Raw genomic sequence first — 13,494 nt, forward strand, 5'->3', positions numbered from 1 at the left:
ATCATACAAACTTGTATGATTGTCAAGAAAAATTCTGCATAGAAAAAGCTAGAACAAAATTTGGCTATAGCTGAATGAGAGCAATAGAGCAGAAAAATTCTGCAAACTTGTATGACATATCCATTCTACAGAAAGATTAGATCATTTAATCAAGGTCACAGGTTAGAGTATGTGAATCTCATACACTAAACCTAACAACTCAAGCTGAATGAGAACATTAGTGCAGAGAAACATTAAGGGGGCAAGTAAAGCACACACAGCACACACAAGATTCTTCTCATAGCAGAGAAAAAATTGAGACACTGATAAGAGAAAGGAATAACCTCAATTCAGAAAATCAATACATTGTAAGATGTTCATAAATTATACCATAAATTGCAAAGCAAAATAAATAAAGAAAAATTAAAAAAAGAAAAAAAAAAGTATGATATAAGAGACAATAACAATAAACTCCACAATCAAGCAGCAGCAGCAGGAGGTGCCACTGTCTGTCTTTGCAGCTAGCCCTGAATTATGGTCTCTGGTTCATCCCTATACATACATTTTCTCTGCAACCTACTCTTTCTCTGCCAATTTTATTTCACAACTCTTGAATATCCATAACAATTCAAATCAATATGCAGAGAGACTTTCTCCTCTTACCTCAATCCACTGTGTAACCTCTTCATCTTCATCACTGTAATTGTGCTATTGACGACGCGAAACAAGAACAAATATTGATGTGCCTTACATAAACCCTTCTCATTCTCTTGGTTTATTTCTGCCCCCAAATGCGACGAGAGTCGCATCATTAAGAAAAATGTGAACTATTGAATGTTTTGTGGGTGGTGGGAATGGGGTTAGAGGAGTAAAGTTCTCAAAAGAATCAATAGAAGGGTGGTGGGGGAGGAGAAGCGTACGAGATGCTGACCACAGGTGGTAAAGGCCCTTCATATACAGGGGCAGGTGGTGGTTGATAATGAACTGGGGGTGGTGGTGAAGCATAAACATAGGCTGGTGGTGGTGGAGGAGAAACATAGGCTGGTGGTGTATAATGAACTGGGGAAGGTGGTGGCAGGTAAGGTGCAGGGTGTGGTGAGGGTGGTGGAGGTGAGTGTTCTTCACATGGTGGTGGAGATGATGGTGGTGGTGGTGGTGGGGGTTCTATACAAGGTGGGGGAGATGGTGGGGGTGGTGAATGGACTGGTGGTGGGGGAGAGTGGACAGGAGGAGGTGGTGGGGGTGATAAATAGGGATAGATTGGTGGAGAGGGCGTTGGTGGTGGGGGTGGTGGTGAATGATGAGGTGGTGGCGGTGATGGTGATGGTGGTGGCGGTGAGTTGTAGTAGTAAGGCACAGGTGGAGGTGGGGAGAATACAGGAGCTGGTGGAGGTGGTGGTGGTGGTGAATTTGGTGGTGGTGGTGGTGGAGAGTGGACACAGTATGGTGGTGGAATTGGAGAGGGTGGTGGTGGTGGAGGTGGTGACATCACAGGAGGCGGTGGTGAGGGTGGCGGTGGTGAAGGTGAAGGTGGGGGAGGAGGTGGAGAATAGACAGGGGGAGGTGGTGAAGGTGGGGGAGGAGGTGGAGAGTAGACTGGAGGAGGCGGTGGTGGAGGGGAAGGAGGAGGCGGTGAAGGTGGGGGAGGTGGTGGAGAGTACACTGGTGGAGGAGGCGGTGGTGGGGAGTAAACCGGTGGTGGAGGTGATGGAGGTGGAGGAGAAGGCGGTGGTGGGGAAGGTGGTGGCGGAGGTGGGGAGGACACCGGTGGGGGAGGTGGTGGCGGTGGAGGAGGTGGAGGTGGGGAATAAACCGGTGGTGGAGAGAAAACTGGTGGCGGCAAAGACACCGGTGACGGTGGTGGTGGTGATGCAACTGGCGGTGGAGGGGATTGAAAAACAGGGGCAGGTGGTGGTGAAGGCAGTGAAGGAACAAAAGGCTTACACCTAAACGACTTACAATCAACAGGGTGAGACAAAAACGACTTACATTGCGCGGCGGAGCGCTGAACCGGTCTCGCCGGCAAGCAGTTTCTCCGGTCATCAAACGCCGGCAAGGCCAAACACTTCGGAGGCTCACCAGTGAAGAAATTGTAAGAGTAAGTAAAGTTCTGCAAATTCGGCAGCGCACAAATCGTCTCCGGAATCTTCCCGGAGAGCAAATTGTGAGCCACATTAAGCTGTTCCAAACTCACCGCGCCACCAATCGCCGCCGGCAACGGCCCCAAAAGCTGGTTGTAACTAATATCAAACACCGTGAGATTCTTCAACAAACCCAGCTCCTCCGGCAAACAAGACCTAAACCCATTATTCATCAGAATAATCTCATTCAGCCTCGTCATGTTCCCGATCCCCGCCGGCACACAACCGTGGAACTTGTTATCCGCCAGAACAATCACCGACACCGGCGAGTTTCCAAAATTATCCGGCAAATCAAACACGAACCTGTTACTGTTGATGAATATCGCATCCAAGTCCTTATCAAACAGCTCCTTCGGCACCGTCCCTTCAAACTCATTAAACCTCAGATCTAGAAACTTCAGCTCCGGCAACCGCAGCACCACCGCCGGAAACTTCCCGGCGAATCTGTTGTTACTCAGGTCCAACTCAAACAAGATCTTGAGCCTATCAAACTTATGCGGAACCGTACCGCAGAATCTGTTACTATTGATGTGGAACAGCGCAAGATCTGTGAGCAAACCCAGCTCCTCCGGCAAATACCCGGCAATGTCACCGTGGTTGAGGTCAATGCCGGCAACCGTCCGGATCTTAGGATTATCCGGCGCGGGAGCACAGAAAACACCGCTATAGCTACAAACATCAGCCCCAACCCAGTTAACAGTGTAGTTCCTGGGATCAGAGAGAATGGCTTCCTTCCAAGCTTGTAAAGCTATGTAAGCGTTTCTGATGCGGTTGTTCTCGAACACCAACGACGGGTCCACCGTGACCTTCTCACCTCTGTCACCGAACTCATCTCTATAGTACAGAAGCTGACGCTGCTTAATGTACATGGCTTCGGCGTCTGTGAGGCCGCCATCGGAGACTCTGTGTGCGGCGGAGGAAGTGGCGGAGAATGTGACTGTGACGGCTATTAACAGAATAGGGTAAAGAATCAAAAGATTGGAACACCAACACGCTGCTTTCTTCCCCATCTCACATGGGGCATCTGATGTGTAACTAATTTTCTTCTCTCGCGTTTTCCGTTCAAATAGTAACAGATTTGAGGTATAGAAATTTTCCTTCCAACTTGAGATCTGAGAGGAAAATGTCCCAAAATGCAGCTAGCTAGCTAGCTACAATGGATTGTGTTTGGTTTGAGAGAGAGAAAAGAAAGAGAGAGAAATGGAAGGGTTTTCTGTGTAGGTTTTTTGGAACTGTGTGAGAGTGTGTGTATTGTAATGTATAAGAGGAGAGTGTGTGGGGTGTGAGAGAGAGAGAGAGAGAGAGAGAGAGAGGGGGAGTGGGCATGAATGAAAATAATTCATCAAAAGGACAGCTATATCACAGCTCAAAACCCACCAGATTCTCTAATTTCTCTTCTCTGCTACTACAATTTTTTAGTTTAATTTAATATATTTTTGAGTGGTTTGATTTTTTTTATAATTTTGTTTTCTGGCGACAAAACTGGGAAGACTGTTCACACGCTAGTTAGCACCTGTAAGGTTTTCTTATTCCTCGCTTGTTGTTTCTATTTTTAAAAACTTAGTTGGCACTCACTCGTTATTCGTTAACCCTTTCAATAAAGTGGAAACGCGGAGAGAGGGATAACAACCAGGAACAATACACAGTTGTCCACAAAAATATCTATTAATTAGCTTTTTTTCAAGAAAATAAAAGTTCACTATTCTTTTAATTAAATTTTGTCCAAAAACATTATTAGCTGGATTTCTAATTATCCCACAATGTTTTTTTCTAAATTCTTTTTCTCAAGGTATTATGTATTCAACAATCATATGACTAATCATCTCACCAATAGTTAGTTGGTTCAAGTGGTACATGTTTGATTCCCTTTAAACAATGTCTCAGATTCGAGTCTTGTGAATGAAGAAAACCTCCGCTGAAAGAGTTAGTCCCACCATAATGTATATGTATGTCGTAACTAATTCTTACACATTGTTTTAGAGTTTAACTTTAAGCTAGATATTTAAGAAGTTCAATTATAGAACCATTTATGTTTTACATCTTGTAGTTGTTTTTTTTCTAAACCTGAATGTTTCAACGGGTAATCATTGTTTCGAATATTATATATTGAAAGAAAAAAATGATATGATATTGTTTTGTAGTAGTTGTAACTTACGAAATATAAAATGGCCTCCCTTATTTGACAAAGCATTTTGTATTGCAGGAAAAAATAAAATTATTAGAAAGCTGCTAGCATGATGGTGGAATTTGCGACTTGTCATAATTGTCCAAATTTAATTTATAATTATTATCGGATTTTTGTTTGAGTAAGAAGAACCTGGGAGCGGAGGTGGTTGTATGTGTCGGCGTCATTGCCAAATAGGTAAGCCTTTTATAATAATAATATGAAAATATGTGATAAGCATTTGGACTTTTTCTTATTTTACATTCCCGTGATATCGATAACTTGCGAACGGCAATTTGTCTTTTGAATTTGTAGCTTTTTTTCCAATTTAAATAAAACAACTCCACCGATTTTCTTTTGTTTTTCTTTTCCTTTTCTTTCGGTGGATCGTTACAAAAAATTAATTTGTTTGGTAACTAATTTTAGAAGTCGAAGTTTTATTCAACTTTCAACACCAGCGTGGGAGAAGAGTGAGATTGGATTGGATTGATCAAGGATTAAACTTGAAGAATTTTTATAATAGGTTTAGTGTACTTTTTTTTTGAACGTAGGTTTAGTGTAGTAAATCAAATTATAAAGTCACTTAATATCAAAATGAACCGACGGAGCAGAGGAAAGGTAGGTCGAATCAAACTTCTTCACAAACAGGGAAAATGGTGGGTAGAGCTTCAAATGGATTGGTGCAAGTATGGAGGGGAAGGCACACCAGAGGTACCTGCAGGGACTTAGATGCTACAATTAGTAAAGGAAGTATAATGGCAAGTGAGAATGCAAAGAAAGAGCATGAGAACTTACCTTTGGTGTCAAGTGAAGGTTGGTAATTATAGTATTGGTGTGGTGGGTTGAGCTCAAGGGGTGGCGGTGGTTGCATGCTTGCGGAGCATTGGATCTCTAACCTGGGGCCACGATCCTATGGTTGAGGGTAATGTGTCAAGCCTGACACACTCAACGCGTAGTGCGGGTCAACCGCAATGCTGCAGGTTTGCTTTGTCAGGGGTGGATAATAAAAGGTCACTTTCATGACGTCAAAAGACCACTAACACGACCGAGCCCAACAGATTTCTCGTTGTGATATGGCCAACCAAAGTGGCCATGCTCATCTCAACCTTTTGACTGGGGATATGCCTCGACCGAGGTAATCCTCATAGCAGTTGTCCCTCGGCTTTGGCCTCAAACTTTTCGAGGTCGAGCTATGTGATGGATTTGTCCCCTCAGAACAATTGACTCTGGTCTCGAGCTTGTCGAGGCCAAGCTATGTGATGGATTTGTCCCCTCATAACAATTGTCCCTCAGTTCTGGCCTCGCGGTTTCCTAGACTGAGCTATGTGATGTATTTGTCCCCCATAACAGAAATAAAGGATGCAAAGTAAAGGCATACTCTAGTTGTTTCTATCCCTTAGCAATGGCGTCGATCTTGCGGAGACCGAGCTATGTGATGAATTTGTACCCTCATAACACACAATATAATAATTATAAGGTTGTCAAAAAATTATAAGGTCATTATGACATGTAATTTATCATTATATACTAGTAAGATGCAAATTGAATGATTAAGCAATGACAAAACAACTGATTGATAGATAATTTAATTATCAATTCTTAGCAATAACCATCAATTGAATTATTCCGTAAAAAACATCATTGAATTATCTCTAAATTTGTAATTTTTTTATTTTTTTAACCGCACAATACTTTCAGGTAGGGCTGTATGGGTGAAAAAGTGGGCTTGATCCTCTTGATCAACCTGTTTAGCCAATATATTTTTGACAGGTTGAGTTAGGACTTTGAACCCAAATTTTAAAATTAGGTCAACTCAACCCAACCGCATTATTTGGAGTGGTTTGTATAGTTATAGACACACTCTTAAAAAAGATTGTAAAGTACAAAGTCTCAACAATTTACAATGTAGATTGAACAAAACCCCAACCACGACAGATGCCTAAGAATTCGGAAAGCTCCGATAAAATCTGTGGATCGCCAAACAAAACAAACACTTGACAAAGAACCATAAAGCTAAAAGAAGATATAGGATACAAGAACTCAGCCAACAACCCAAACCTCGCAACCCAAAACCAAACAAACACTTACAAACTTGTAAAACCCACCAGCAAATTACAACCCAAAAACAAATGCCTCCGAAAATCAAAGACCTAGATAAAGCACCAAGCAACCACAGAGATGCAGAAACGAGATCCAATTATCAAAACAAACCACATAAACACAACAAAACAGAGCGTCATCACTTAATTGAGAGACTAAATTATAATAATAATAAGTTGTTTAAAAATTAACTACTAAAATGTCAATATATAACATAATAACATGCTGTATATATACATATTATTTTATCACAATATATGCTAAATTAATAAAGGCTTAAATATATTTTGGTGTCTGAAAATATAGGAAATATTAGCTTTAATTTCTAAAAAAAATATTGTTTAGTTTGTTTCTTCCAAATTATGGAGGTAGGCTAGAGGGAATTGAAGCACTTAGTCTTATGGTCCAAAATTCATAGTAAGTGAAGATACCTCAGATGTTGGGTCAAAGTTTTCTTATAAAGAATCACTTTGTTCATTACTTTGCCGGTGGTTTTTGACGGTTTTGTGGCACATTGATTGTGTCATCCGAACATCATGATTAGCCTATGAAATGAGGCAGTACCATTAATTCAGATGGAGGTTGGTTACAAAAACCCTCGTTATTAGAGGAGATGTTATGATTTGCGCATATCTCTATTTTAATGATGAAGGAGAAGGGATGTGGTTCAAACTCAAATCAGGTTTGGGGTGGCAAACTCATAGAGTGCAGTTTTTAATCCTTGAAAATATATTTTGTTATTTATTTTAGTCCATGTTGGCAAGTTTTGCTTAGAGCAACTCCAACCCACAATTTCTTATTTGGTTTCTTAACACACTATTCAGCACTATTCTACACTATTCCTGTGGGTCCGTAGTGCCACATCAGACTTAAGGAACTCCTAAGGAACTGAACCAGATTTTGCTCCAACCCATGGTTTCTTAAATTACTATTTGAAGGGTCCCACCCGTGTCCCACCATACAACATAAATTAATAATATTTATTTTAACCCAATTTAGATTTAAAATTTAATTCTAAAATTAAAAAACCGGTATAACCGGTTAAACCACCCCCAAACGGGCAGAAACCGGCCATAACCGGTCAATAACGGTGGGCTGGCCTACTAAGCAGGTCACCCACTATATAAGCCTTCTTTTTCTCCTCACTCTAACCCTAGCCGCACCCTTTGCTTCATCCTCTCTTCTTCTTCCTCTCTCAACCCTAGCACAGCAATCTGGAATCCTCAACCTCTCCCTTCACGCCTCCTCTTCTCTCCCTTTCTTCCTCCTTTCTTCTCCCCTTTCCTTCTTCTTCCTCTCCTCTTCTCTTCTTCTGTCTTCCTCTAGCTCCTCCTTCTGTTCACGATCTCACCGCCACCAACCCCACCAAACCCACCTCACTGCCATCGAAACCCATCTCACCACCACCAAACACCCACCACCGCAACCAAAACCTACCCCAACCGCCACCAAAGCTTCAATCTGGACCGAGACCACACATAGCATCTCCACCGGCCATGCCTCTCTGCTCTTCTCCTTCCTTTCTCCCTCACTTCATCTCCATCTCCCTGGTCCACGCCTCCAAATCCCTTCTAAACAGCCTCCACCGCCACCAAACAACCACACACACTCACCACCAGCCACTATGTAGCCTCCACCGCCCTTCTTTCATACGCTCACGACCTGATATCTCGAAAAAGAGCTTCCTTTTTACACATGCAAGCCGATTTGAGGTAAGTTTAACATGATTTGGTTGATTTTCGTTTGTTCCAGCAACTCTTCTGTTGAACTTCTCTCATTTCCCTTCCAGATCGGAGGAAAAACGATCGGATCGAAGCTCCTTATCTTCCACACAGTCCAGATCAAACCATTGAAGCTTCTGTCTTTTTTCTTTTTCTTTTTTTCTGTGTAAAAATTTCATCTTCTGTGTAAATTAATCTTCTGAACATTTCATTATAATTTTGTAATAATTTTATTGTTGAATCAAATTTCTGGAATTTTGGTTTATGTTGATGCTGTGTGTTGTTGTTGATTCTGTTTCATTTCCCTCTGAAATCCGTTGATGTTCATGCTGTGGGTGAGAGAAGATATTATTTTTTTAATCTAAGAAACCAAAAAGCAGAGTTCCTTGTGCAAGGAACTCTGCACTGTAGTTAAGAAACTGAAACTGCCACATAGATCAGCTCCAATGCTGCAAAAAATAAGATACGATTTCTTAGCATCTCCACCTTGTCTAAGAAACCAGCGTTGGAGATGCTCTTAGAAGCTCACAGAGTGATGTCTCAACATTTTTACTTAGTATTTTATATCTGATTTGGCACAGTGGAACCTACCAATTTTCACAACTCAGTCATTACCGTTAAGTTTTGCTTATGTGACTAAGTGACTTACATGGTGTTTCTCATGTGCAAAGTTCAAGTGACACAAAATCATGTAAATCGGCAAGTCTCATGTTGGGAAATCAAATAGAAATCCCGAATATGGGAAATCATGTAAATCGGTGAGTCACATAAATAAAACTTAACAAAAATATCTAAAATATATAACAATACATATTTTCAGAGATTAAATTTTAAAAAATATTTTTTCCAACTAAAATCACATGTGTAGTAGTAGCATTTTACAAACTTAAAAAAAAAAAGCATTTTACAATGTATTCTCTAAAATGTAAATGATCATGCGACGCGTAACATGGAAATTGCCTGTGGTTGCATTGCAACAGAATCCCCCCTTTTTTTTACATGGTAAAACCAAAAAAGAAACCCCCAACTACAAGGCCACCCCAACTCACGAGATTCTGAATTTGTGATCATACTACCGCTGCCATTAATGTGGTACCTGGGAATATGGGGATAGCAAGCCTATTTTCATCAATGGTTTCTCTCATTTTACAATGTATTCTCTAAAATGTAAACTTAAAATGAGAATACATACATTGTAAAATGAGAGAAACCATTGATGAAAATAGGCTTGCTATCCCCATATTCCCAGGTACCACATTAATGGCAGCGGTAGTATGATCACAAATTCAGAATCTCGTGAGTTGGGGTGGCCTTGTAGTTGGGGGTTTCTTTTTTGGTTTTACCATGTAAAAAAAAGGGGGGATTCTGTTGCAATGCAACCACAGGCAATTTCCATGTTACGCGTCGCATGATCATTGATGCGGCTCTAATGGGTCCCGCAAACCAATCTCGTGCTTTGCCTGATGTAATTAGCGCCAGATTTAATGGGCTCCACGCGTGTTCGGCGCCCTTTATTAGATCAAATCCTCCATATTACTATAACTTTTCTTTTGGTCAATATGACCTACAACCTTGACTTTCAAAATAAGACCTACAGGCTACAACCTTGTGAAGTTCATATCATATGATCCATGATAAAAAAAAAATCACATTTTTTAGATGGATGAATGGCCAAAATATATAATTTGCTATTTTAGATGAAATGAAATTAATGAAAAAATAGAATAGAAACTAAAATTAATAATTTCACTATTTTAAGAGTACCAAATTCAATAATTCACTATTTTAAAAGGACCAAATATGATAATTCACTCCTTCACCATTTTTTCATGAATCAAAACACAACATTAAAATTTGAACAAGAATGTTAAAATCTAAACCTTGAAAGATGAAAATCATAACAAGCTTACATCTCTAATTCTTGATCCTCACTCAAGGAAAAAAATAACCAGCCTGTAAAACCCATCAACTAAAACCATAGAATCCCAAACACTACCAACAAGCTCCTAAAATCAAAACTCCAAAATCAGCCATCATTTGCAAACACCGCCAACATGAGGCAAGGAGACCCATTTTCCATAGTAGAGACAAATAATAGGAATACACTTTTTTGATTTCTCACAGGCAAGGTTGTCAAACTCGAGAGTTTACGTAAACTCGTGGAGTGCCCGTAAACTCGTAGAGTGAACTCGGCTCGTAAACTCGTCTGATCCAAAAATAATATTTATAAAATCATAATAATTGTGAAAACACCAATAAAATTAAAAATATGTGCTTACATAACAAAATAATTTACAATTTTAGAAATATTGCAGTAGAACACTCTTGTACACAATAAACAAAGAAATGTTAGAGATAAGAGGAAAAGAGACAAAAAGCGGCACGATTGATTTGTGAATAATAAAAGTAGTATTGCAAAGACTTTGTCATGAAATATTGTCATTTTGATAAATAAATGATTTTTTCCCTCTCTTTTTTGCTAAACTCGTGAACTCGTAAGTAAACTCGCGAGTTGAGTTTATCGAGTTTAGCCGAGTTCACCCAAGTTTATAAAAAAGAGAGTTTATTGCGATTTAACTCGTTTTGGTTACCTAGGATCGTAAACTGTAAACTCGTAAGAGTTTAAGAGTTAAAACTGGATTTTAATAACCTTGCTCACAGGTAGACGACATCAATATTATAGTAGTAGATTAACGAATCGAATAATGTTATTATGGTAAGAAATTACCGAATCCGAAGGACGCTTGGCAAGTGGGCAACAGATCATGTGAGGTCTTACAAGACACGCTCAAGTTAGCAAAGCTGGGAGGGATACATAAGATTAGGGCTAGAAGGTCATGTATACCTGAACAATGTCCCATTACGTGGCCCATTTATACACTAGGATGCAACAAATATGGATGGAATCATGTGAAGAAAGATATTATAGACATATGTTGATTTTTTTTAGAGATATGTCGATATATAACAAATAATATACCCGGTACGTAATTATAAATATTACTTTAACTTCAAATCTTACATCCCATTCATAGCACTAACCTTACGTCACCATGAGAGAGAAAGGGGTTAGAGAGAGATGGAGAGAGAAGGGGAGCGAGAAGGCGAAGAGACAAACAGGTTGGTGCACTCAGGGAAATCACGAAGGGCAATATCTCCCAAGGTCAGGAAGAAGAAGTCGTGCTCAGTCTTATGGGGGGGAGATTACCCATTTTTTCTTCACTAATTTCCCAGATAGCTTTGCAGAGAAGGAACTATGGGGGGTATTCCAGAGGTATGATAGAGTGTGGGAGGTATTCATTGCACCTAAGAGAGACAAGTATGGAAAACGGTTTGGGTTTGTCCGATTCATTGGAGTTAAGAATCCAGTGCAACTAGAACGAGAATTGGATACTATCCTGATTGGGAATATGAAAATGCACGTTAACTTCCCTCGGTTTGAGAAAACCAATGGAAGGGTTGGGATACAACGCTCAAACGGGGCTTCTGGCGGAACAGGACATGTTCGAATGGCACCTAAGACCAATAAGGGGACTGTTCCGGTGATGCACAAGGAAGGTCAACGAAGGTCATTTGCAGAGGCAGTGAAAGCGGGCAACGGAACTCATCAGATTGCTAACTACCGCAAGGTTCAGAATGCGAAGGTGCAAGACCAAGGGATAATTCGTGAGGGCTTTGCGTTTGACTATATGGCAGAAGGCGTTAAACCTGGGGCGCATGTTGAGGAATGGAAGGGGCCTATTGTCAAAGAGCTTCAGGACTGGTTAGCCCGAAGCCTTGTTGGGGTGGTAAAAGATCTGAACCTAATTCCCTCATTGCAGAATTCAGCTATGCTTCATGGGTTCAATCTCCTCCAAGTTCGCTATCTAGGGGATGACTTGGTACTCTTGACTGGGCCGGAGGGTTTTGATTTGGAGGATGCCCTAAAGGATGCGGAGGAAGGTCCGGATGCAGTATTTGATGTTATATATAAATGGTCACCTTTGGCGGTTCCTGATTATCGTGTAACCTGGGTCAGGTGCTCAGGCCTCCCACTTCATATGTGGACTCAAGAATGCTTTGCTGAGATGGTAAAACCAGTGGGAAATCTTATAGCTGTTGGTGAATCCACATCCTCCTTTGCTAACTTGGAATTTGGAAGGGTTCTGATTAGAACAAATGCACCTCACCGGATATCTCACTATAGGAAGGTGTCGATCAATGGGGCGTGGTACCATCTTCGAGTTATAGAGGAAATGCGAGATCATGCTCCTACGCATGTCCCGATGCCTGACCAAACCAGTTCAGATGAGGAGGATGACGGAGGGATGCCAGAATGGTTAGGTTTTGATGGGTTGGGTACGGAGCACTCTGTTGCTTCCGAAGGTGATGGAGATGGTTGTTCCATACCAGATACCCAGATTCCGGTGACCGGAGTGGTGGTGGATACTCCTACCGTCACTCATGGGGTAGTTAATGCTGCCTCGAATGAATGTAACGGTGGGGTTAATGACCATAATGAGGAATCAGGTTCCAATACGCATGATTGGGTTCCTCCTTTTAATGATGAGGCAGTTATTGACGTGGGTTCGGAGTATGTTCCCAATAATCTGGGAGTTTCAAATCCACCTATGGCACTCAGCCCTTTGACCACTCCTCAACCTAACTTAAATCCCATTCCGGTGGAGCCTACACCTATTGAGTTGGTCCAGGAGGATCGTTTGGGCCTGAAGAAGAGCTTAGGCCAGCCCAATTTGGACCATCCTGAAGACAGTGTGTTGGGCCTTGATGGGGTGTTTGTTTCATCACCAACCCATACTATGAAGGGTAACACAAGTATTATCCTATCTGGAAACGATAATCCCTGTCTGCCGGGAAGTGCTCCAATAATGGATCCAGTCAGTGGAATTGTGGTTCTCAGAGAGGATGATGCGAATCAGGACCAGAACTTGCAGACCGAGGGCGATTGTGGGGAGAGACCAAGGAGGCCTATTCTTGATCTCAATTTTCCAAGCCAGGTTGAATTCTCTGTGGAGGTGCGAAATCAGTTTGAATCTCTCGGTCGAAGATCTAGGTCAAGCTCAGTCTCTGCTTCGCAAGATGCCAAGGATGGGTCAAGCTCTTCTTCTCTGAATGCAACAAGTAGGAAGGAGCGTCGACAGCAGGTCAGAGAGGCCTGGGTAAGTAGTCAGCTGTTGCCTGGTCAAACAAACTTCAATCCAACTATGTGGGTTAAAGGAGGGCCTTCAGAATCTCAATTCCTGTGGGAGATTGGTAAAGCTTGTGGGGTCTCTTTCAATGGGCCTGAGGAGGAGTTTGTGCGCCGGATGACTGAGCTACAACAAAGAGATGCAATGGGTACTGGGGATGTGCATGCGCGTCCCCCGGAGGGAATCAGTGGTAACAATCA

The 13,494-nt window shown here is 41.5% G+C and overlaps 1 protein-coding gene across 1 annotated transcript; it reads right to left on the minus strand.

The window, feature by feature from the left end:
* Nucleotides 1-306: 306 nt before the first annotated feature.
* LOC130738937 (leucine-rich repeat extensin-like protein 4) lies at nucleotides 307-3,454 on the minus strand. The gene has a single exon (XM_057591126.1). It carries the CDS (start codon nucleotides 3,128-3,130, stop codon nucleotides 866-868), a length of 2,265 nt encoding a protein of 754 aa, XP_057447109.1. The 5' UTR covers nucleotides 3,131-3,454; the 3' UTR covers nucleotides 307-865.
* Between the last annotated feature and the right edge of the window lie 10,040 nt (nucleotides 3,455-13,494).

This window comes from Lotus japonicus, chromosome 2 (genome assembly GCF_012489685.1).
Source record: "Lotus japonicus ecotype B-129 chromosome 2, LjGifu_v1.2".
Classification (NCBI taxonomy): Eukaryota; Viridiplantae; Streptophyta; class Magnoliopsida; order Fabales; family Fabaceae; genus Lotus; species Lotus japonicus.

Bases quoted from the DNA above. Each gene is read 5' to 3' on its own strand.
- LOC130738937 (XM_057591126.1), bottom strand. From the start codon at position 3,130: ATGGGGAAGAAAGCAGCGTGTTGGTGTTCCAATCTTTTGATTCTTTAC.